Source organism: Chiloscyllium plagiosum, unplaced genomic scaffold (genome assembly GCF_037043375.1).
Source record: "Chiloscyllium plagiosum isolate Xiang-an unplaced genomic scaffold, Cpla_swu_hap1 HiC_scaffold_5, whole genome shotgun sequence".
NCBI lineage: Eukaryota > Metazoa > Chordata > Chondrichthyes > Orectolobiformes > Hemiscylliidae > Chiloscyllium > Chiloscyllium plagiosum.
The window spans coordinates 87080926-87107838 of NW_028270143.1; the positions used below are offsets into that span (position 1 = coordinate 87080926).

The 26913-nt window shown below is 40.1% G+C and overlaps 1 protein-coding gene across 8 annotated transcripts in view; it reads left to right on the forward strand.

Annotated features, from left to right (window-relative positions):
• The window catches only part of LOC122550039 (sickle tail protein), a 720789-nt gene that overhangs the window by 382004 nt on the left and 311872 nt on the right, over positions 1 to 26913 (forward strand). For all 8 annotated transcript variants that reach the window (XM_043690462.2, XM_087987428.1, XM_087987424.1 and 5 more), the window contains exon 2: positions 7245 to 7528. In XM_043690462.2, the coding sequence (XP_043546397.2) occupies positions 7245 to 7528 (284 nt within the window). The remainder of the gene's footprint in view (positions 1 to 7244; positions 7529 to 26913) is intronic.

Consider the following 26913-nt stretch of genomic DNA (forward strand, 5'->3'; position numbering starts at 1 on the left):
ATATAGGTGTCTTTGGGAAATCTGCCCAAACAAGGCTGTTTTGATGTTAGCTAAGGAGATTTTGAAGGAGTGCCCAGTTTGAGCGATGGTTGTCTCTGGGGAACTCTGAAGTGGAGTTATTTTTGCAGATAACCTGAGGACCAATTCCATTGAGTGAGAAACCTGATGTATTGGAAGCCAAATTTGAAAGATTGAGGTTGCACGTGGTGTCATATATATATGAGAAGTGATGCAAATGCTTGTAAGGTCGTGAGATGTTACCTTTGCAAATCCATCTGTAGTTTGATTTCTATGTTACTTGTTAAATAATATTTAATTTAAATTGATTTGCACTTGTGTTAAATAAATGTTCGAAAGTGTGAAAATTTGTGGGTAATTTCTTAAATTGTTGCATGGTGGAGGTCTTTTTGGTAAATTTGATTATTTTGGTTCACAGTTCACTAGTTCATGAATTGTAACAATGTTCATATACTACTGATCAGGTTTACGCACTTTTTCAAATAACTTCCTTAAGACATGGTGTACTTTATCACCAATCCCTCATTTTCCTTTGGCATTTGCTCTATATTCACTTCATTAACAGAGTTAAATCATTCTCTTTTCTTCCCCTCCCCCTGCATCCAGGTGCACAAATGCAAACACAGCTGCCAGAACAGTCCATTCTATACCCAGCAATCCATTATCCATGGCCTCTAAAACGCCTTTATCTCAATGTTGAAAAGCATTGGACATTCTATAATGCAATCTTGTTTCATGAACGAAAAGCTTCAAATGACAGAAATATTTCTGAACCAGCTCCAGTAAGTTGCATGCAACAACAGAGCTTTAAAATTCCAGTATTAAATCCTTTATTATTTTAATGGAAATATTGAAGGAAGTAGTCTCCAACCAAATTTCACTTTGAATATCTGGTAAGTTACTATTGAAAACAATATTTATACAAAAAGCAATACCTCAACTAGGTTGTTTATATATCATTTAATAGGGTAAAATGGTCACATGAATGATGTATTGAAAGAGATCTGCTTCTCCTATGTCTGTTTTCATTAGATGGAAGAACAAAGTTTAGCAAAGATCATAGAGTTATGTTTTATTTTAAAAATCCAAAAAGAAAGTCTGAATTTTCCAATTGAAATTTAATACAGAAAGCCACAGACAACCTGTTTATTGAAAAGTCTACCCAGTCCATTCTTAAAGCAAGATTCTGATAATTTATATTTCCTACTCATCAAGGTGAATTGAGGAAAATTTCAGTGTAAAGACCTCAGATTTTACATTTGTGTGCAGTATATCCTTCACCAGTTCCCAAGGTTACAATTTGCCCACTCAACTTGGAAATTCAAAAATTCACACTTTTGATAATTTGATTCAAATCACTTTTTTAAAACATAGAGACATTTAATTGGAAATCTATTCCACGACTCATTTTTAAAATCATGGAATAGGGTTATCACTGGTTAGGCTGGCAGTTATTGTCTATCTCTAGTTGCCCTTGATAAGGTAGTGGTGAGCTGACACCTGGAACCACCACAGTCCTTGGGGTGTGTGTACTGATATTGTATGGCATAGATTTCAGGCCTGATAGACCTGCATATTTAAGATTGTTACATGACATCACAATGTGTGACCTTCTGATAATAGTCTGCCACTTATGTAGGTGGGATGTACAATAACATTAGAGTGGTGATGGAAAAGCACAGCAGGACAGGCAGCATCTGAGGAGCAGCTTTTGTCCAAAACGTTGATTTTCCCTGCTCCTTGGATGTTGCCTGATCTGCTGTGCTTTTCCAGAACCACTCTAATCTAAACTCTGGTTTCTAGCATCTGCAGTCCTCACTTTTGCCTGTACAGTAACATTAGTCAGCACAGAATCCAAACTGTGTCTCTAGGTCAATGACTCTGTAACTGTGTAAATATTTAGTATCGTCAATAAACTTTGAGACATCTGTCTCAAAAACAAGCTGACTCCCTCTAGGATATGTTATGCAGACTAAAAAATGAAAAAGCCAGAAAGCACATCAGGTAAACTCACAATGCAGTTAGGAGCATGTACAAGGATTTTTACCCAGTGACAGTGAAGGAACATTGATATATTTCCAAGTCAAGATGATGTGTCAGTTGGTGTGAACTTGCAAAGATGGTGTTCCCATGCATCTATTGGCCTGGATGAGGTGCTGCAATGTATCACTTAGATAGTATGCATTGGTGACACTGTGCGTCAGTAGTGAAAGAAGTGAATGATCAATATAGTAGATGAGGTGCCATTCGAATGAGATGCTTTGTTCTGAATGGTGTTGAGTTTCTTGAGTGTTGTAGGAATTGCACCCATCCAGGCAAGTGTAAAGTATACCATCACATTCCTGACATGTCTTTGTAGATGTTGGACCCACTGAGGAGTTAGGAGGTAAGTTACTTACCATCACAAGTCATCTCATCAATGTTTATGTTCATCCATTTACCTGAAATTGTTGGCATTGGTTGATTACTTATTTTCTACCTTGATTCCCCATCTGCTCTGATCCTCTCAATCAATTTTGCCTCCTGTTTATTATACAGGTAGTTCGTCTATAACACGGTGGTTGCGTTCTTGTGTAACCCCACATTATAGAAAAATCGTGCTTTAATTGTTGGCCAACACGTTTTAACAGTTTGCATTTTAGAAACAGTGTCCTCAATTGATCACAGCAGTTCAGGCAGCATCTGAGGAGCAGTAAAATCGACGTTTCGGGCAAAAGCCCTTCATCAGAAGGGCTTTTGCCCAAAATGTCGATTTTACTGCTCCTGGGTTCGAATCTGCTCCTCAGATGCTGCCTGAACTGCTGTGCTCTTCCAGCACCACTAATCCGGAATCTGGTTTCCAGCATCTGCAGTCATTGTTTTTACTTGCTCAATTGATCAGTTGCGTTAACGAAACACGCATTTTTGCAGAACAACCTGTATAATGTTATTTATTCTTTTAATGGTTATTGCATTTACATGACTCAAATTCCTTCAGATCAGTGGCTGTGAGCTCCAATGATCTTGTAGTATTTAGTCTGATTAACTGTTTTGTTCGACTCCATATGTAACAGCAGGCCACTGAAAATCTTGCTTCGTTCAGTTTGTTAAAAACTCAAGATGTTCCTGTCTTATTCAGAAATAACCAAACAATTATCACCTCTTTGTCCTCTTTCAATACTCTTGGCTTTATATCCTTTGACACCAGCTGGAAATCCACACCTCTGTTATTTTTCAAGGTTTTTCAGAAAGCTCTTTTCTTTTATTATTTTCTTTCCCTCACTGTTATCACTCCTACATGATACTCCTGTTTCATGGCATGTGACCTGAGGATATGTAGATTGCATGTTTCATCTTAACATTGAGGCATGACACACATGCTACAAAACGTGTTCTGCAATTTTTAGCTGAATAATTTGATATAAACCCAGACATTGATGTATCTGTGATTGTACTTGTTAAAAAAAAATCCGTAATTGCTCAGATTAAAGTTGAGAGTCCACCATATTGCTGTGGATCTGGAGTCACACAAGTAGGCCAGATCAGATAAGAATGGCACTTCCTAAAGTACATTAGTGAACCAGATGGGTTTTTCTGACAGTTGATAATGGTTTCATGGTCATCATTTGACTCTTAATTCCAGATTTTTATTGAATTCAAAGTCCACCTTCTGACATGGCATGATTTGAACCTGGGTCCCCAAAACCTTAACAGGGATTCTGGATTAATAGTCTTGTGATAATACTACCTGTGAGCTGTAATAAATGCTGGATTCTTCAATACAATGTTATTCATGTCAAGTTTCTGAGGTTAACGTAAGCGTTGCCATGTTAGATAAGTACACTTGCTTGCTGGAGGCAAAATGGAGTATAGGAATGTGAGTAAGCAATTCAGCTCCTTGAGCCTGTTCTGCTGTTCAATGAGACCATGGCTGATCTGTGGCTAAACTCCACATACCTGCCTTTGGCCCATGTTCCTTAATACCTTTGCCTCACAAAATTTTCTCTACCTCAGATATAAACTTAACAACTGATCTGGCATTTGAGGAAGAGAGTTCTAAATATCTCCCACCCTTTGAGTGTAGAAGTGCTTGCTAACATTTCTCCTGTACGGTCTGGCTCTAGTTTTTAGACAATATTCTAGAATCCCTGACCAGAGGAAATAGTTTCTCTTTTATCTACTCTGAGTTTCCTTTTAATATCTTGAAGACTTCAATCAGATTACCCTTTAACCTTCTAAATTCTAGAGAACAAATGCACCTTATTTTCTAATCTGATATGTTGTGACTTGTGGTCTTGATATTGCTTTTCATTGTGGATTTCTACGTTTTATCCTGGTTTCTCAAACTAACTCTTCTAATGTCATAGTTTGCGAATGGAGGCTTTCCTTTGATTTAATTAACAAAATCTGACCATTTTTTGAAACTGGCACATAATACATTAAATCCGACAGTAATATTTATTTTGGATCATGTGTTATGCCAAAATAGATGGGAAAGTGAGGACTGCAGATGCTGGAGATCAGAGCTGAAAATGTGTTGCTGGAAAGGTGCAGCAGGTCAGGCAGCATCCAAGGAACAGGAGAATCGACGTTTCGGGCATAAGCCCTTCTTCAGGAATCATTCCTGAAGAAGGGCTTATGCCCGAAACGTCGATTCTCCTTTTCCTTGGATGCTGCCTGACCTGTCAAAATAGATACCAATTACATAAAATAAGAAATTCACCAGAGAAATGAATTTGAGGTCTTTCTGTTTCATGAGTGGAGTAAACTAGTGGAACTCAATTAAAGCTTCTGATAGCACCTTGTAGGTGCAAGAAACAAGAGGGTCCCCAGCAGTGTTACAGCTGCTCTCAAAGGGAAATCAGAGGAATCATGAAATCTTCATGAGGAATACAGAGTTTAAAGGACTTATTAATCACCATGAATTTGGAAGATCTAAGTGCACTGCTGATTCAATTTGAAATATCTACCTGTCTGTCATTTAAGGGTAATTTGTAGTTTACATTTGACCATAAATAACCTCTTAATTCATGTTTAATTCATGTTAATCTTGGATGTTAGTATATATTATGCATGGTATTTACTGTTTTTTAAGTCTGGTATTGTAAACGTTGTTTGCGTAAAGGGTGTATTTCTTACCAATTCACGTGAACAGGAAGTTAGTGCCATCGATATCATCCTTGGGCATCCATACCAACCTGTCTACCTGTGAGGTCATTTTCAAGGAACAACGTACCTGAATCCCTAGGTCTCTCTGATCAACAACACTCCCCAGTGCCCAGAAGGAGGCCACTCAGCCCATCATGCCCATAGTGCCTGCACTGACTTTTCAAAAGAATGTTGTTACCTATTGCCAATCTCCTGACTTTTCCCCATGTCCCTGCACACTATTTCTATCCAAATAACCATCCAATGCCCTCTTGAATGGCTCAATTGAATCTGTCCCCACCATAATTCTGGCAGTGCATTCTAAACCCTAACTATTCGCTGGATGAAAGTGTTTTTCCTCACTTCACCCTTGTTTCTTTTGCATATCACTTTAAATCTGTGTCCTCTGCTTCTCAGTCCTTTTCTTAGCAGGAACAGCTTCTTCCTATCTACTCTGTCCAGATTTTGAAAACTCTTCTCAGCCTTCTTCTCCCCTGAGGACAACAGTCCCAACTTTTCCAATCCATCCTCATCACTGACATTTCTCATTCTGGAACCATTGTGGGAGTCTTTCTCTCTGTCTCACTCTCTTTCTCCCTCTCTTTCTCCCTCTCTTTGTCTAGATCTTTCTCTCTCCCCTCCACCCCACTCACATCCACTCTGCGACTCTCTCTCTCTCTCTCTCTCTCTCCGTCTGGTTGATATCCCACAAGCAACAATGATAAATAAAGGGGAGTTATCCTCACCCTGAAGGTTAAGAAGGAAGATAAAACCCTGCAGTTTCAGCACCTTCTACAAAATAATTAACACCCCCATCCCATTCCAGTCCCAGACCTTACAGCAAACCCCTCACCCCCCAACTCCCACCCCCAGAGGCAAGAACCGAGGTCCCAGTCAATCTGAACAATCCCCTCTGATCCCCTCACCATCCCAAACTTTTCTCAGACAAAACCGGGGGCTGGAAGGATGTGGTGACCAGAACTGTACACAGTGTTCCATCTGTTTTATTAAGTTTTAACAAAATTTCCTTGCTCTTATATTCTATGCCCTGGCTAATGAAGGCAAGCATTTCATATGCTTTCTTCATCACCTTGTCCAACTGATATTGACACCTTCAGGGACTTGTATTATACCCAAGACAAATTTTGAGGGGAGGGAGATGGGACTAAAATGTGGTCTCGTGAGATTCTTCTCTTGAGAATGGAACACTTCATCTCTCAGTATATACAACATCTCAGCAGAAAATGTTGGAAATATTCAGCAGGTAAGGCAGCATTTGTGGAGAGTCTGAGTTATTAGTTCAGGCTAGTGACATTTCTTTAGCATTTGAAAATATTACAGATGGAATAGAGTTTAAACAAGCACAGAGAGGTTGTGGGGGGGAGGAAGTCTGACACAGAAGGAGGAAAAAAGACAAAAGATTTGTGATAGGGGGGAAGGTTCAAATGGCTGAATAAACAACAGAATCAATACCAATGACCTGCTGTCCCAAAAAATCATGAGCAATGGCTATAATCTGAAATTATTAAACTTTGATAATGATTCTAGAGGTTTGTAACAACAGAATGTCTAAATACAATAAAACGTGGTCGTCTTCAAGCTTCTGTTGAGTAAGAGATTGATGCCTGAGAATTAAGAATTAGATTGAAATGGAAGATTAAAATTACAGAACCAGACCTTTGGGATTACTCTAGCAAACTGATCTGGTGTTAGTCAATCTGTCTTTGTCTCCCAAATGTAAAAAAGACTGCATTATGAACAATGAATGGAGTTTATTATACTGAAGGAAGCAGAATAAATTGCTGTTTCCATCTGATAGGAGTGTGTGAAACCTTGGACAATGAGAAGGGAGAAGATGTAAGAGTAAGTGCTGTTGTATGTGCTTGCACAGGCAGATACCATGGAAAGTGGGGGCAGATGCTGGTGATGATGGAGTGGTGTCAAGGATGCCACAGTGAGAACAGTATCTTTGGAATGCGCAAATAATATCTGTTCTGGTTAAACATGAGAGAAGAGACAAATGACAAGTACTTTGTAGCTGGGAGAAAATTAACAATGCTGTTGCTTATTATTTTAACTATGTTCCTTTTATTTTTCAGATCATGGGAAGACAAATTTGCGTGTAACATCAGCAGATGACGCTGAACGCATTAAAGCAAAGCAAAACTTTGCTAATGGAAATAACCGTACTTCAAGTACTAAAATTGTTCGAAACATCCCACGAAGACACACTGTAGGTGGAGCTCGCAGTTCAAAAGAAATACTAGGAATGCAGCCATCAGAGATGGATAGGAAAAGAGAGGCTTTTTTGGAACATCTGAAACAGAAATATCCCCATCATGCAAATGCAATCATGGGGCAACAGGAACGCCTTAAAGAACAGGTATAAAAACACTGTCCACTTTATTGCTAATTATCTTCCTTCAGTATTCCACACCCCCTCCCTCTGAAGGCACAAATTTCCCCTTGAGGTATGGTGCCAATTTCCCTCCAGGATCTGTCCAATTAATTATTGTATATGTATCAGTTTTGATGGCAATCATCAGCAAGCTATTTGTCAAATGTATTTTTTCACCAAAAATGTTCTGTGATGCACTGATGCCACAGACTCCAACATCCATCCTCATTATTTACTTATGTAAATGAGTGTACACAGCCTTGGTGTCTTGTTCAACTCAGACTTGAATGGCAATCTCACATTTGATAGAAAAGTAAGATTGGTTCCTTTAGAAATTTTACAGCTTTCTAACTTCAACATTGATTGCAACAATGAACTTTGCCTACTATTTTTCTTTATATTTGCCATGTGCCATTCCGAGTTTTATTTTTCATGTTTTGCTTTTGTGAGGAATTGTTCTTTACTCTGCTATTCTCAGTCACTCCAGACCAATGCTTTGCTTTGTTTTACTACATCCATTGCCAGTCCCCTTGTTCCATGACATCTTTCTCATTTAATCTTTCCTGCTGTCTACTCTATCCAAGGCCATCATTACTTTTATTCTTCTTCCCCCCCTCCCCACACTTTCAACTCTTCATGTTTCTACCTTCACTCAATTCTGTGGAAGTCATATTTGACACAAAACATTAACTTTGTTTCTCTCTCCACAGATGGATCTGCTGATGAGCAGTTTGTTTTTATTTCAGATCTCTAGAATCCATTGTATTTTGCTTTTATTGTCATTTACTTTTCTCTCTGCAACATTACTCTGCTCTGCACTTACCTGATCCTGAAACTCATTTTCACACATCTGTCACTTTGACACTGAGTGGAGTCCCTGCATCCAGTCAGCATTGATCAGTCAACCAATATTATAAAAACAATTATCTTGTTGTCTATGTTGTTACAATCCCCATAGAGACCAGTTAAAAAGAAATTTGAACTCAGTGACCAGCTTAAATGAATTGAACAAAACAATTTCAAGTTTTAAGACTTTTCTTGTAACCAACAAAATAAAATCTGTATCAGCTAAACATTATGTAGTACTGCTAATAAAATTCTATATTATTGCAAAGACATCTTTCATTCTTAACATGACTAATGTCCCAATTCCCATTTATATGTTACTTCACATTCTCTACAGAATTATAGTCATCACAGGAACCAATCTGAAATTATTCCTAGCTTCTAACGGGCCTGTTTGTTACTGAGTACTAAGTGTAGAGTTGTTTCTCCCAGCCTTTCTAGAATCCCTGATTTGGCTTCCAGCTGCATCATGCCTGCACCAACTCTTCAAACAAGCATCATTACCTAGTACCAATCTCTTGCTTTCTCTCCCCATAACCTTAACATTATTTCTATACAAATAATCATCCAATGCCCTCTTGAATCCCTCAACAATCTTGTTCAAAGTAACCATATTCATCATGAAACACTTTGGGATCTTCTGCGATTGTGAGAAGTGCTGTTTGAATGTAACTCTTTTTCTTTCTGGGTTTTGAAACAGTTTACACAAGCTTCACAAATTTCTGAATTGTGCCTGACTTGTTGTATATTCCTTTGTGTGTCCCCTGATCCATGGCTTTTGCTTCATCTTGTGCTTTCTCACCCTCACCACTTTTGCAGATTTTATAGCCCTGCTTTGTGGAGATTCCTCCCAAAAACAAACCTCATTACTACTTTACTGCTTATGTTTATGACCCTCCTTTATCTTTGCAATCAAGCCTTTCATTTCTTATCTTGACTTCCCTATGGAGCTCCGGTGACAGCTTTTGTCATTTTGATTGTTTTATAACAGAATAAATGTGAATTACTTATGTTTATAAATTTATGTCCGTATAGTGACCAGTAGTGGGGATCAGTTTCCTTCTCCTCAACATGGCCACCAGTTCAGTTGTAGTTGTGGAACTGGCATTATTCTGGCTGATGTCAAGTAACTTGACAGACTGGGGATCGATCCTGGGAAAGCCTAATTTCTACTAAACAAAGCAGGTTAACTTTGACTGTTAGAATTCATCCAACCAGGTTTATGGAGAAATTTCTGGCGCACTACCAAGTGAACAGGATATGTTTGTGTTAAAACAAAGAAATCACACGTGATATACACAACTTCACTTTACTATTGAGTACATTGATTGAGTAGCTGCCATATTATTTTGTCTGACCAATCTGTACACTGTTTCGAATACAAAGGAATGGATTATTTGAATCATAGTAACAAAAATCTTCATGTTCAGTTCGAGCCAAGTGTGGATCTAGGAGCAGTCATTGGTTCAAAGACTTTGGTCATTTAAGTGATGCATTTGAAATGTTGGATTGCCTTCAAACCAAAGCAAAAAAAGATTCTCTTTACCAAATCAGAGATGAGTAATATGACCTCTCATCAGTCTATGCTCAAAATTGCCAAGTTCCAGTGAAAATTGTGATGAAAGTGTTGTTCACAGGTAACAAGTCTGGATTGACACTTTACTGCAGAACACTTTGGTCCCTGTAAGCACTGTTTGTATGTCATGATTGATTTTTACAATCAAAACTACCACGGTCATACTGTTTTCTGTCCATTATTTTCTGTCTCTTACATTCATTTGTTTTTCTTCATTAGTTCTCTTATTTCATTAAACTTCAGCTGCATCCAGAAGATTGAGCATCTGAAAGTCTCAAACAATCCTCTCTCACCAGTCACTCAGAAATACGCTACAGTCTGTACTGATGTATTACTAACTCCCTTCTCAAATTATTACTTGCAGAATCTGTGACTCCTCCACACCTAGTCATCTCTATCTTGTCTGTGCTCATTAGATTATTGAAGATATTAGGAAGTTTATTCCTGTGGCCCTTCTTGGTGTTGGAAAGCCCCCACCCTCCCCCTCCACCAGCTATGAACGTTTCTAACCAGTGAAGTTGTGACATAAGAACTATTCCAAACTTAATTAATATGATATGTCATTTTAAAATAATCAGTAAGGTTGCAAACATTTCCTGCAAATAGTTTTGTTTTAGTGACATGTGCTATGCTTATTTATTTTGACTTGGATAAAACTTAAAGGAGAATGTGGACTCTGTGCATCTGCATGTAAAGTGTAACAATACCTCTTTTACAAGGTAAATTTTGCCAGAATTTGGTTTTATGTCAAAGTTGGCAAGTTTCCTGGAGCATATCTCTTCGTGGGTCTTAGTGGGCTTTCTCTCACAATTCTCCAAAACTTGCCTCATTATCTATGCACCATGCCTCTATCATGCCCCATTTGTCTTACCTTTCCACTTGCCACTGCCTGGACTTCCTGGAATTCTTGGCCATGGCACATTTTAAAAGCTCAGTTGTGCAGAAGATCAAACACTGCTAGCTAGGAGTTGCCCTTCACCATGCATATAGTGGGAGGGAAACAAATACAAGATACTTCTGAGGGTAGAAAGATGGCATAGATGATAATGCACTGCAAATGCAAGTGCACATTTGCAAATGTATTGCTATTTAAGAAACAATCTACACAGCTTACCCATCCTTATCCTCATTCCATCTTTTAACCCCGCATAAGTACAACTCTACTATCAATGTTCGGTATAACCTACAGCTTAGTTATTCTAACCACAGCCAGCCTGTCAAAGCCTGGGCAGATGTGACCATCAATGATCCCCACTTCCACTGTAACTATCACCCTCCCCTCCCACCTCTAACCCCCTTTGACTTAGATTGCCCTGACCACCAGGAGTGATTGTGCCCCACCACCTGGACTGATTTGAAAGAACAGCCCTAACTGTTGACTGACCAGACCCCTGATTGACCTGTACTCAACTCCCTGAATGATTGTAGCCGAGTCCTAGAATGTAGAGGTTAATTTCTGTGACCCTGACTGTCTAAGCTAACTCAGCATGTCCAAGCACCTGAACTGATAGTGGATGCTGTCTTTGACTTGCTGTGTCTGGATCCCCTGACTGAAGGCTGTCTCCCTTGGGCTGTCTGAGGTCTAATCTCTATTGGTTGAAGCATACGCTTGTTGGTTGCTGGAACGTGGTATAGGTATGAGATTGTCATTGCACAGTGCAGTACAGCAACATGCCCCTCTTTTGACTGATCACAGATGTCAAACATGACAAGAAGACTGGCTTTGTATCTGATGAAGGGCTTTTGTCTGAAACGCGATTTTCCTGCTCCTCGGATGCTACCTGATCTGCTGTGCTTTTCCAGCACCACTCTAATCTAGACCCTGGCTTTGTATCTGAGCTAAACAGCAAAGCAAGACAGAAGTACTGTGAACCTTTAAGCCTAGCTGAGGGGTCAAACTACAAAATGGCTACTTAAACTCAGACTAGAAATACAATATTTTGCTTTCATTTTAAGTTAAGTTTATTGTGCTAAATATTATTTTTTCCACCTCACCCATGTTGACAGGTTTTATACAATATATTCCTATTTGTACCTAAGATGGCAAGTACTTAGGTTTATCATATTGCATATTTAAAAAGGCTGCATGAAAACTTGAAAGAATGACTGACATATTTTGTGGTTTTAAAAATGTTGATTTTTGTCCCCCCCAAATTGGATTATCTTTTGTTGTGATATTTATCTGGGTTTATTTTTCTCCATTGAATGGTTTTCACAACATTCCTAATCAATGCCTTTTATATGATCTTTCTTCAATATTTAGTCATAAGTTTCTTTCCAAATAATAAAACCAGAAAATATTGCATGTCCCCACTTTTCCAATTACAAATGCAACTAAAAGCCTTTAAGTGAAAACAAATCCATTCTTTACTAACAAAACTAATTTTTGGTCTGCTGTTAAGATATTGGAATGGAACCAGACTGAGCTGTAACATCTCTGTGTTCAGTCTGGCACCCTGAAGAAACCTACTCAATGACCTAAGAATGCTCTGAGAAACAGAAAAATAAAACAGAAGTAAAACAGCAGAGAAAACATTTTTCCTCACTTTTTGCCCAATACAGTATTGGCTCAATATCTAATACCCTTCTTTTGGAAAATATCCTGGAATATTTTAACAGCCAAGGAACTGAAGACATGAGAATTCACTGCTTCATTATTTCAAATTACCTAATAATTTGAGCTTCCTAACATTTTTTTTAACATATATAAAACTCTGGTGTTCATTTACGTTCTTTCAAAATATTACCCTGCGACATTTTTGACAGATGCAAAATTAATGTCACAACCTTGCACCATCCTACTTCTGCAAACTGTTTTAGCCCTAATTCTTTGCTTTTGGCCTTCAGTCTTCCAATGTTGGGTTTGTTTTGTATCTCCACAGTAGGCCAGGCAGTATCCAAGGAGCAGGAGAATCGGCGTTTCAGGCATAAACCCTTCATCAGGAATGATGAGTTCCTGATGAAGGACTTATGCCCAATACGCCAATTCTCCTGCTCCTCGGATGCTCCCTGACATGCCGTGCTTTTTCAGCACTACACTCTCAACTCTGATCTACAGCATCTGCAGTCCTCACTTTTTCCCTCTGTTTTGATTCTGTACTGCACCCCAGCCTTGATGGTAGTGCCTCAACTATTTCACTGTCCATTCTATAGTAATGTTCCCAAATCTATCCATTTTGTTACATTTCTCTCACCTTCAAACGTTTTCTCAAATTTTGCTTCTTCAAGGCATTTTTTGTTACCTTCCTGAACTCTACTAGAAACTGTCACCTGGCATCTCAGTCCTTTTGGAATGAACATTGGATGTTTCTTTGTATTAAGGACGTGTGTTCTTGGTTGTTATTCCAATTCCCACAGTTTTTGCTTTTGTTGTCAGTCATACTATGAGTTGATTTCATTGTTCCTTATTTAGCCAGAAGGCAAGCTAAGAGGCAGAATTGATTTTCTGGCAATCTAACTGGATCTTATTGGATGTTTATTATTCACCTTTTTCTACAATGCAACAGTTTTTATTTATATCATAACTTTAGCAACCTAAAATGTCCCAAGGCACTTTGAAAAAAAGTTATGAAACAAAATTTGACATTGAACCATTTACGAGGCGTAACTTAGAGGTTAGAGGTGTAACTTTTAAAAAAAACTTATTCTACGCGTTAGTATTTAAAGAAAGGCTTATATTTGAAGAGAAGGATAGAGACTTAGAGAGCTTTAGGACCTAGACAGCTATCAAAGGTGGAGGATTTAAAATAGAAGATGCATAAAAGGCCAGAATTGAGGGACTGTAAATATGTTTGCGGGTGTCAGGGTTGAAGATGATTACGGAGATGGGGAGAGATGAGGCCTTGGTGGATTTAAAAACAATGGAGAAAATTTAAACCAATACAGAAAATGCCAGAGAAATTTAACAGGTTTGGTAGCATCTGGGGAAATAGAAACAGAGTTAACCTTTCGAGTCCAGTATGACTTCTTCAGAACAGAGTTTAAAACAAAATTTAAAAGTGAGGTCGTGATGAATAGGAGCCATGGTAAATCAGCAAATGTATGATGGGTGAATGCAATTTGATGCAATTTAGGATGTGGGCAGCATTGCTTTGAATGATCTCAGGGTTATAGGAAGTGGACAGGAGAACATCGGAATTGTCATGCCTGGACTGAACAAAGGCATGAATGTGTGTGTTAACAGCAGACAAGCTGAGGCAAGAACATAGTTGAGCAATGTTTATAGATGTAGATATACATGATCCTGATGATTGCAAGTATTTATAGGAAAGTCATCCCGAATCTAGGTATGACACCGATGTTGTGAACAGTCTGATTCAGTTTCAGGTAACTGCCAGGCAGAGGATTGGAGTCAGCAATGACACTGACCTCAGTTTTCCCAATATTGAGTTGGAAGAAAATTTACCTCCTTGAGTTTTGAACCCAGCACCAGCAGTCTGAGAGGGGATATGATTGAGACGTATAAGATTATTAAAGGATTGGACACTCTGGAGGCAGGAAACATGTTTCTGCTAATGGGTGAGTGCCGAACCAGAGGACACAGCTTAAAATAAGGGGTAGACCATTTAGGACAGAGATGAGGAGAAACTTCTTCACCCAGAGAGTGGTGGCTGTGTGGAATGCTCTGCCCCAGAGGGCAGTGGAGGCCCAGTCTCTGGATTAATTTAAGAAAGAGTTGGATAGAGCTCTCAAGGATTGTGGAATCAAGGGTTATGGAGATAAGGCAGGAACAGGATACTGATTAAGGATGATCAGCCATAATCATATTGAATGGTGGTGCAGGCTCGAAGGGCAGAATGGCCTACTCCTGCACCTATTGTCTATTGTCTATTGATGGTTTAAAAACATTGGATGGTAGAGAGAGATGGTAGTATGGGACAGTAGAATGTACATGTGGAACCTGGGATTGTGATTTCAGATGATGTCACTAAGGGGCAGCATATAGTGGGATGAGGGGAGATAGGTTCCAAGTATGCACATCGTACAATTTTAACTGCAATCAGGAGTAAGCTGAATATTTACCATGTTCAACAACATTACTGAGTGTATAGAGATTTAAAATTTATATTAGCTGATTTTCATTCAGTAGTATTGGCTGGATTAATATCCTGTCTTTTCTTTGGGAGGCTTATATCTTCATTGAAGCAATGGTATGGTTACCTCTCTCACCCAAGGCACATAAAATCACATTATGGGAAACTCTCTAGTTTGAACTTGATTTCAACTAATTTGTAGGGAAAGAAAAGCTATGACTTCCTGACATTCTATCTCAGACTTTCATTTCGTGTTGACTCTGAAGATATTGCAGATGCAGGAAATCTGCAATATAAACAGAAAATGCTGAAAATATTCAAGGTCAGGTAGCATCTGTGGAAAGTTTATGAACTAATTTATTCGAGGATGATCATTTGTCTGTCTGTGTGTGTTAGTGTGTAGACGTGCAGGGAGTTTCAGTTTAAGCTGAAAGTTTCTTTCAGGTTTTAACTCAATTCCCTTTTGAATTAGCATTTAGTTTATTTTTTGACTGTTACAGTCAGACTTTATAAAGTACGTAAACTGAGTACATCAATTTTCCAGAAAGAATGCAATCAAGCAAATACTATAGTATAAAATTAGAAAATTTAAATATCTAGTAAACATGGTTAATCATGACAATATTTGCATATTACTGTTCTTCTTTGAATAATTATTTTGGATTTTGACATTATGTCCCTTGTCAGCCTTCTGCAGAGACTGTTTCCTCTGGGAAACCCTGGTCGACTCCTCCTTCACTCCCAACACCCTCCATATAGCCCAATGGCACTTTCCCCTGCAACCACAGAAGGTGTAACACGTCCGTCTACTTCCTCCCTCCCCAATATCCCAGGGCCCAATGCTTTACCTGCACTTCATTCAATCCAGTCTACTGCACTTGCTGCTTACACTGTGTTCTGTTCTACATTAGCGAAATGAAGCATAGACTGGGTAACCGCTTCACAGATCTTCCACATTTTGTCTGTGAAAAAGATCCTGAGCTTCCAGTTGCCTGCCAGTTTAATACGTCACCCTGTTCCCTGGCCAACAGTTCTGTCTCAGGCTTGGTGTAGTGCTCCAGTGAAGCTCAGCTCAGCACAAGCTGGAAGAACAGTACCTCATTTTCCATTTAGGAACTCTACAACCTTCTGGACTTAATACAGAGGAACCTCACTTATACGAATATCAGATTATCCGGCAAGATTGCAAGGTCTCGATGCTTGGCTAAACTATGTTATCCGGCATTTGATTATCTGGCATTCAATTAACCAAACTAAATATTCCCCGTCTGTGTCCTTTGGATAATCAAGGTTCTTCTGAATCATGTTCAACAACTCTAGGGTTTGAGCTTCTCTCATGACCTTACCCCAACCCTTCCATCCTAGGCCTTGTTACCAGATAGTCTGTTATTACACATCACACATTGTTAGCCACTAATAGCCTCCATTAACAGCTATTCACCCTTCTAGCCTGATCATTATCTACTCCTTTGTCCATCCAATTGGTCTTCTTTCTCTTTGGGCTTTATCCTACCTATCATTTAGTCCTTACCCCCTTCCCCATCCCACCTTCTGGAAACCAACATTTTCCTAGGTACCATCAGTTCTGAAGAACGGTCACTGGAACTGAAATGTTAACTCTGATTTCTCTCCACAGGTGCTGCCAAATCTGCTGAGGGTTTCCAGCAATTTCTGTTTTTGATGTTAACGTTATAAATGTCTTTAACAGGCTCAAATATTACACATAGAACATAGAACAGTACAGCACAGAACAGGCCCTTCAGTCCACGATATTGTGCCGACCATTGATCCTCATGTAAAGTAAACCTAATGTATGCACCCTCAAATTTCTGTGACCATATGCATGTCCAACAGTCTCTTAAATATTCCCAATGACCTCGCTTCCACAACTGCTGCTGGCAATGCATTCCATGCTCTCACAACTCTTTGCATAAAGAACCCGCCTCTGACATCCCCTCTATACTTTCCGCCAAACAGCTTAAAACTATGACCACACGTGTTAACAATTTCTGCCCTGGGAAAAAGTCTCTGGCTATCAACTCTATCTATGCCTCTCATTATCTTGTGCACCTCAATTAGGTCCCCTCTCTTCCTTCTTTTTTTAAATGAAAAAAATCCGAGCTCAGTCAACCTCTCTTTGTAAGATAAGCCCTCCCATTCCAGGCAGCATCCTGGTAAACCTCCTTTAAACCCTCTCCAAAGCATCCACGTCTTTCCTATAATAGGGCGACCAGAACTGGACGCAGTATTCCAAGTGCGGTCTAAGCAAAGTTTTATAGAGCTGCAACAAGATCTCACGGCTCTTGAACTCAATCCCCCTGTTAATGAAAGCCAAAACACCATATGCTTTCTTATCAACCCTGTCCACTTGGGTGGCAATTTTAAGGGATCTATGTACCTGCACACCAAGATCCCTCTGTTCCTCCACACTGCCAAGAATCCTGTCTTTTATCCTGTACTCAACTTTCAAGTTTGACCTTCCAAAATGCATCACTTTGCATTTACCCAGGTTGAACTCCATCTGCCACCTCTCAGCCCATCTCTGCATCCTGTCAATGTCACGCTGCAGCCTACAACAGTCCTCTATACTGTCAACGACACCTCCAACTTTTGTGTCATCTGCAAATTTGCTAACCCATCCTTCAATCTCCTCATCAAAGTCATTAAAAAAAATTACAAAAGAGAAGAGGCCCAAGAACAGAGCCCTGTGGAACACCATTCACCACTGACTTCCAGGCAGAATACTTTCCTTCCACTACCACTCGCTGTCTTCTGTCGACCAGCCAATTCTGTATCCAGACAGCTAAATTTCCCTGTATCCCATTCCTCCTGACCTTCTGATCGGGCCTACTATGGGGAACCTTATCAAATGCCTTGCTGAAGTCCATATACACCACATCCACCGCTCAACCCTCATCAACTTGTCTAGTACACAAATTCCTTATAGAGTAAGGAGAATGAAGACAAAGAGAATGAAGACAGAGAAACTCAGCAGGTCTGGTAGCTTCTGTAGAGAGAACATTTCATGTCTTCAGCTTCTCTTCTGAAGAAGAGTCATACTGAACTTGAAATATTAACTGCCTGTCTCCACTGATGCTGCCAGACCTGCTGAGTTTCTTCAGCATTCTGTGTTGTTTCAGATTTCTAGCACCTGTAGTATTTTGCTTTTATTAAGGATAATTGGAAATGGTCTAGATCACTAATCATCAGTCCATGTGTTATTCAGTGGCATTTTGATTTAAAATGTCTATAATTTTGAATAACTGCCAAAGCGTTCCTAGGGTAAAGCTCTGTTGCTAGTAATTTTTGTTATTCATTGAGCAAGTTATTTCCTTTCTGTGATAATGAAATTATAAATAAAGTTAACATCTGAGTCAATATGTGATGTTAACTTTAATATGGTGTTTTTTGTTGCCCAATAAATAGATTGTTTTTGTATTCTTTCATGAGATATAAGCAATGCTCACTAGACCTGTATTTATTGGAACTTCTGCAGTCCCTGAAGTACACCCACAGTACTTTTGGGAAGGGAAGTCCATGGTTTTGACCCAGTGACAGAGAAGGAACAACAATGTAACTCCAAATCAGACTAGCATGTGTCTTGCAGGGAAACTTGTGGATGCTGTTCCCATGCATCTTCTCTCCCAATCCTTCTAAGTCAGTCATGGCCGATCTTTGCATGGAAGTGGGGCTGGGTAATTTGAAGTTCTGTCATCCTCCAGGATCACATCAGGAAATGTGAATTTGATCAAAAAAATTTCAAAATCAAGAAATTGATAAAGTAAATAAGTAATTGATAGAAATGACCATTAAAAATTGGCAAGTACCAGATCTTAATAATGAAGCCAAGTTTTGCATTTTTTAGAGTCGGAGAGTCATCAGCATACAAAATTACCCTTCAACCCACCATGTCTATGCTGACCAAAAAACACCAAACTGTACTAACCTCATTTGCCTGAAATCGGTCCACAGCCTACGACGTCCTGGCATTTTAAGTGCTTGTCCAGATGTTTCTTAAATGTTGCAGGAATATCTGCCTCTCCCACCCTCTCAGGCAGTGTGTTTCATGTTTCTACCACGCTCTGGGTGGAAACACTGAGATCCCGTCTAAATCACTTACTCATCACCCTAAATGTCTGCCCTCCGGTCTTAGACACATTAAGAAGCAGAGCCAAAGAGTGAAAGAGAATCAGCCCACATTCATGATCACTATGGAGGGGACAGAGACAGTGCTGAGCTCTGAAGTTAAGTTTAACTAACACAGATGTTACGTCACCTTTGGTAAATTAGCCTAACTGGAATTCACATGGAAGTGGGGATTTAAAGTGAGTTGACGTTCAGCTTGGTGATCCCTTCTCCCACAGCCTGTTTTCCCCCTCTCCCGCTCCCTCACCCATACTCTTAACCCTTCCTCTCTCTTTCTCATTGCTTCCCCCATCTCTATTTCCCTCTGCCTCTCTCTTAACCCTTTCACTATGTCTTATTCACTGATCTTAAAAATAACTTTTTCGCAAAAAACAAATCTTTTCAGGGAAATGAATGTCCATTAACAACAAAACTGCTTTAGGAAGTTGTTGAAAAAGCCTTGTAGCCTAAGTTCTGTACCATGACAACACCACAGGTCATCGACCTAGCAGTCTACTGCATGAACTTCAACATGTACCACCAGGCTGACTACCTGCTAGGCAAGTGTCCACGAGCTACCAATCCTCACTGGGTTGCCCATTCTGCACAGCCAAAGCCCAGGCGCCTTCCAATGGCAGCCCCTGGAAGTAGTTCCTGCCCGCCTCATCTTTGGCTTTCAGCAGTGGCAATGATCTGGGCTGGCTGTCCTTGACCAGTCAAGAAGAGCTGCTTAAGCTGGAGTAGCCCCCTTTGGTGTTACTCAACTCTGATGTTGTGGCCATCCATGACGTTCCAGACAAGATGACTCTCATGCACTATGTGCCCAAGAACTTCCCAGGAAGTAAGAAGGGCAAGGTGGGTTGGCAGAACCCCCATCCTCCACAATCCGCCCCTAAACAACCGTCTCATGAAGATGCCCAGGGACAGGCATGATCTGGGTGAGAGGACCACCCCGCCCAGCTCCAAATCTTACTCCTTTTTGTCTGTGAAATAAAGTGACCCTTAGACATCTGAAACAAAACCAGAAACCAGAGCCAGCCCACAGTCTTACTACCTCACCTCCAGGTCTCCTGCTGCTCACTGCCGTCACACGCTGGTTCTCTCCTAGATTTTCTACAGTAATAGGCTCATAATAAGCGTGGGGCAGCACAAAAGAGAGAGAAAGGGTTTCTGTTTGCAGGGGTAGCACCTTGCAAAATCTGTGAATGAGCTGTAAATTGTACAGACATGCAGCCTGTGGACTGTAAATTACACATCCCTTTACTAGATGATAAAGGTCTATGGTTTGGACCAGTTTTCAAGCTTCCATTTGCATTAATCATCAGCAGTTATGATAAAAGCACATTGGGCTAAGAGTAACTTGGAATTGTAAATTTGGATGTAGATTGGTGTAATTAATGTTCCCATGCAATCTTCAATTACAAATTTTAAAATTAACTCATGATGGAGTTTTAGTCCAAATTGAAGGTAACTTTAATAATGTCAGAGTCTCTTACTAAGATTTAATTTGACTTATCTTAAATTGCACCCAAGCAACAGCAGTCAATATTTTATTGCTGTTGGGCTTCTTGCCCACTTTATCAGCTAGCCATTAGTTAATCACTTTTTAATATGTGCTGGTATTGCAGAAGAAGTGTAATCAGAACAGAAAATAACTAGGCTGTGTAAGATTGCTAAAGCCTGTGTGTAGATTGTATATCGTGTAACACGCATTAGGAAATGACTGCTTCCTATTCTCGGCATTAAAATTGTGGATAATATCTGTTCATTGGCATATAAGCAAAGTACTGTGGATGTTAGGAATCTGAAATAAAAACATTTAGTGCTGGAGAAATACAGGCCCTAAAATTATTGAACTCAATATTGCATTCAGAGGAGTGCAGGGTCCCCAAGCAGAAAATGAAGTGTGTTTTTCTTGCAGCTTGCGCTGAGCTTCGCTGGAGCACTGCAGCAAGCCTGAGACAGAGATAATGGCCAGGCAACAGGGTGGAGCGTTAAAGTGGGCAAAAGTGGATACTGCAGATGCTGGAGATTAGAGTCAAGATTAGAGTAGTGCTGGAAAAGCACAGCAGGTCAGGCAGCATCCGAGGAGCAGGAGAATCAACGTTTCGGGCAAAAGCCGTTAAAGTGGCACACAACTGGAAGCTTTTGTGGGCAGAATGTAAATGTGAAGCAGTCACCCAGTCTATGATTAGTTCTGAGGAATGGTCCATCGGACCAGAAATGTTAACTTTGATTTCTGTTCACAGATGCTGCCAGATTTGCTGAGCTTTTCCGGCAACTTCTGTTTTGTTTCTGATTTACAGTATCCGCCGTTCTTTCGGCTTTTATTCTGCATCTTTAGTAGGTATTCTGTGTATGAAGTCTACCAGAAAAAATTGACATCATTTTTCACTCCAAAGCACTTATTTGTGATGATCTGAATTCAAAAGCATTTAATATGAGATGCAAAGCATTTATTCATTGATTACCTGACATCTAGTAGTGATCTATTGAAATCAATGACCACAAAATGAAATCACACTGTACACCAAAGATATTCAGTTGCAAACATTTATTTTGCTTTAACATGCTCTATTGCATTCAACTAAAATAATTAGAACTCAGCTAAAGAAAAAGTACGCTGAAACAAAAGCTTGATTAATGATTAAGCGATCAAGAGAAGAAAACTCAGAGATCAGAATTTTTCTCAAGTTGTAGCTATGACTCATAGTTGTGATTTAAGCATGAAATGGAAGAACATAAACAAGTCTCCAACATTTTTCTAAGTCCCAGTTGTAAGTGTAATTGTTTAATGTAAACAAATCACTGCAGTAATCATTATAGTGTCATTCGTATTGGTTACAATGCCTTCTGTAACTACTATAATTAGTTATTATATAATAGTGTTTCTATTGTTATGTATTGCTATAGTTCTCCCTTCTTCACTCCACCCCCCCCACCCATTCTAGTTCCTCTGTTGTCCTGAATCCACATTTTCTCTCCTCCCCATTTCTCCCACCTTGTTTCCCACTCTCTTCCTCCATTCCCTTTCTCTCATCCTAACCCATTCTGCTCTATTCCTCCTTTCACCATCCAACTCTGCTGTCCTTCCCACTCTCCAAATTCTGAGGCCTCAGACCCTCTGCTTTCTCATCCGTCCTGCTCTTATCTACCTCCAATCTGCTCTATGCGTTCTCCTTTCTCCTCTCCTTCACTTCCCACTTAGTCCTCTCATCGCCCGACTCATCCCACTGCCCTCAGCTCTTCCTTTGCTTCTCCTCTTCCCTTCTCCTTTCTTCCACCCCTCACCCCCACTTCTCTACTACCCCCTTGACTGCCACATCCACCTCTATCCCTATCCCTCACATTCTCTAACCCCAGCCCCCTCTCCCTCTCCTTCCAAATACCCTCCCTCTTTCTTCTCCACCCTCCATTTTCACCTGTCTTCCATTTCTCAACCATTCTCTACCCTCTCACTATCTTTCCCAACCCAGAGTAGTAGTCAAAAATACATTTTCCTTTGTGCATCTAATGCTTTTTATGCTCGGTATGAGCAGAAGGTCAGTGAGACAGTGTCACCTGCCCCAATAGTCCAGACGCACCTGTTCCCTCAGTCATTGCTGCAGACGTTAGATCAGCCTTCTTGAGAGTGAACCCATGGAAAGTGCCTGGCTCAGATGGTGTCCCCAGCTGTGCACTCAGATCCTGTGTGGATCAGCTGGTGGTTGTATTCACTGACCTCTTTAATCTCGCCTCACTACAATGTGAAATCTGAACTTTAAGAAGACCACCAGTACCAAAGAAAACACATGCAACGTGTCTCAATGACTACTGCCCGGTGGCTCTGACCTCCACAATTATGAAGTACTTCAAGAGGTTAGTCATTGTTTACATCGACTCTGGTCTCCCAGCCTGCCTTGACTTCTTGCAATTTGCCTACTAGCCTTTTACTCATTCCTTGGAACATTGGATTAAAAGGATACCTACATCAGGCTTCTACTTATTAACTACAGCTCTGCCTTCAACACTAGAATCCTAGCCAAACTAATCTCTAAACTCTGAGATCTATATCTCCTCACCACCTCTGCAACTGGATCCTCAATTTGCTGACCCACAGACTGCAATCAGTGAAGATAGAAACAACACCTCCCCCATGACAATCCTCAATCCTGGCACCCCACAAGAATGCATACTCAGCCTCTTACTGTACTCCCTTATACTCAAGACTTTCTGGCCAAATGTCATCCAAACTCCATCTACAAGTTCACTGACAACACCACCATTGTAGACAGATATCAAACAATCAAGAGACCAAATATAGGAAAGAGATAGAATACTTGGTGACATGGTGCAATGACAACAATCTCTCTCAATGTCAGGAAAGCTAAAGAGCTGATCATCGACTTCAGGAAGCAAGGAGGAGGACACACATCAATGGAGCTGAGGTGGAGATGGTCGAAAGCATCAAGTTCCTAGGTGTGACGATCACCAACAATCTGTCCTGGACCACCCATGTTGATGCCATGGTCAAGATGGCACAGAAATTTTGCACGTCCATAAGGACCCTCACCAATCTTTACAGATGTACTATAGAAAGCATTCTATCTGGATGCATCATGGTTTGGTACGGCAAATGCTCCGCCCATGACATAAGAAGCTCCAGATAGTTGTGAACGCAGCCCAGACCATGACACAAGCCAACCTTCATCCATTGACTCCACCTACATTTTTCATTGTTGCGGAAAGGTAGCCAACATCATCAAAGACCCCTTCCACCCCAATTATAATCTCTTCCAACTCTTCTGTCAGGCAGAAGATACAGAAGTCGAAAAGTGTGATGCCAGAAAAGCAGAGCAGGTCAGGCAGCATCCAAGGAGCAGGGGAATCTACATTTCGGGCATAAGCCCTTCATTAGGAATTCATCACTCCCAATGAAGGGCTTATGCCTGAAACATCAATTCTCCTGCTCCTTGAATGCTGCTTAACCTGCTGCGCGTTTCCAGTGCCACACTTTTCAACTCTGATGTCCAGCATCTGCAGTCCTCACTTTCTCCTAGAAGATACAAAAGCTTAAATATATGTACCAACAGTTTCAAGAACAGCTTCTTCTCTGCTATTATAAGACGATTGAATGGCCTCTCAAATTTCCAATCTAATATTGATCTTGCTTTTTGTATGAGGGCATGCAAGGAGCAGGAGAATCAACGTTTCGGGCATGAACCCTTCTTCACGTCAATTCTCATGCTCCTTGGATGCTACCTGACCTGCTGCGCTTTTCCAGCAACACATTTTCAGCTCTGATCTCCAGCATCTGCAGTCCTCACTTTCTCCTTGCTTTTTGTATACCTTCTTTGCAGCTGTAACTTTGTATTCCTCTCTATGTTCAATCACCCTGTGATATTTGTGTCTTTGTATGTTATGATCTGTCTGTACTACTGTTTGCAAAACAAAACTTTTCACTGAACTTAGACACGTGATAATAATAAATCAAATCAAATCAACTCTTTCCTCTTTTCTTCTTCATTTTCTTTTTCTCACTTCCTGTCCTCTCTTCTCATGTCACTCTTGCCCTCCCCTTCTCCCACTTCTCCAATTCCTTTTCTTCCCTCCACTCCATCCCTTCTCTCCCTCCTCTAATCTCATTCTCCCAAAGACCTTGCTCACTCTTCCATTCTCTGACCTCCTCTCTTCTTCCCACTGACTTCTCTGTCTCTCTCTCCTTCTTTGTCCTCCTTTCTCCCACTTCCCCCCTTTACCCTCTTTTCTCCCTATCCCTCACATCCTCTCCTTCCTTCCTCCTTCATTCTCCCTCTCCAACCCCATTAGCCCCACCTTTCCCCCTTTTGCCCTTCTCTGATCTTTCCTCCCCCTCCTCTAATCTCCCCCCTTTTCTCCACTTTGCCTCTTCTCTCTCCTTTGACTCTTTTCATCCTTGTGCCTTTCCCCCTCTCCTTCCCCTTTTCTTCCACTTTCTCATCTTGCCCCTTTAGGCGTATAACTTGCAGGGTTGTCTGGTTTCCTCAGGTAGCAGCTGAATGCTCAGTTTTTTTTTCTGGTAGACTGGTAGTGTGAGCAGAAACAATCAATGTCATTAATACAGCATGAAAAGGAAAGGCTTTTTTGCAAAGCAACTAGTGAAAACTGGACAAGCTTGGATTCTTATCTCCGGAGAAGTTAGACTCCATAAGATGTTGGAGCAGAAGTAGTAAATCCCAATGTCTCTGGTCTGCCATTCAATGAGATCTTGGCTGATCTGATAAACCTCAACTGCACTTTCCTGCCTTTCCCTATAATTGTTGATTCCATTTCTGATAAAAATCTGTTTATCACAGCCTTGAATATATTTAATCACCCATCCTTGACAGCCCTCTATGGCAAAGAATTTTGCAGAGAAAATAAATTCTTTCTCAACTCTGTTTTGACTGTTCAACCCCTTGTTCTGAGATTATGCCCTCTGGTGCTAGTCTGTCCTACAAGGGGAAACAGTTTTTCTGTTTTTACACTGTCGAGTCCACTAAGAATTTTGTGTGTTTCAATAAGGTCCTTTCTAATTCTTCTAAATTCCAGTGAGGACAAGCCCAACCCACTCAGTCATTCCTCATAAGGTAGTGGCAATATATCTGGTATCAGTCGAGTGAACTTCCATTGAACTATGTCGAATACCTGTATATCTTCCTTCAGATAAGCGCCTCAAAATTATGCACAATATTCCAGTGAAAATCTAACTAGCACCTCATTTCATTTTAGCAATCTCCCTTCTTTTAGCAACCTCCCTCCTTTTATATTCCATTCCAACTGGAATAAAGGCCAACATTCCATTTGAGGACTCTCAAATCTCCCTGTGCTGTGTTTTCTGTAGTCTTTCTCCATTTTAATAATATTCAGCTCCTCTAGTCTTCCTGCATAACCTCACATTTTGTCAAATTATATTTCATCTGCTAAATGTTTGCTTTCATTTATCCTGCCTGTATCATTTTGCAGACTCTTTATGTCATACTCACCTCTTGCCATTCCACCAATTGTTATATCATCCAAAAACATGGCAATAGTACATTCGCTTTCTTCAATCAAGTCCCAAGTCATTTATATATATTGTAAATAATTGTGGCCTCAGCACTGATAATTGTGGCAATCCACTAATAACAGGTTGCCATCCTGAAAATGCCCCTCTTATTTCAGCTCAGTTTCCTATTAATTGGCCAATCCTTTATCTAGACTAATATACTACCTCCATCACCATGGGTTCTTATCTTATGAAATAGCCTAATGTGTGGTATCTTGTTAAAAGCTACCTGCAAATCCAAATGTATTACATTCGATGCTTTCCCTTATCTATCCTGTTTGTTACTTACCTAATAAAGTCTAATTGCCCCTTCATGCAGCTATGCTGTCTTTGCTTGATCATATTATGCACTTCTAAATGCTCCATCATTACACCCTTACAATTTCTCAATAATTAAACTAACTGGCTTAAAATAATTTTTTTTTAATCTCCTTCATTTTTAAATAAAGATGTTATCTTGAAAGTTTTCCAATGCTCTCTGACTTTTTCAGAATCTAATGATTCCTAGAAAATTACAATCAGGGTAACACTATCGCTGGAGCTATTTCCTTTAATATCTAAGGATATATCTCATTAGGCCCAGGGTACTTAGCTTCATTTTCCTTTAGCTTTACTTTCCCTAGCACTTTAGTTTTTCACTGGTGATAGTTATTGAATTTATTTCTTGACCACTTTTGCCCCTTGATTATTTTAGAAAGCTATTATGAAGACTATTGCGAAGTGTTTGTTTTGCTCCTCTGCAGTT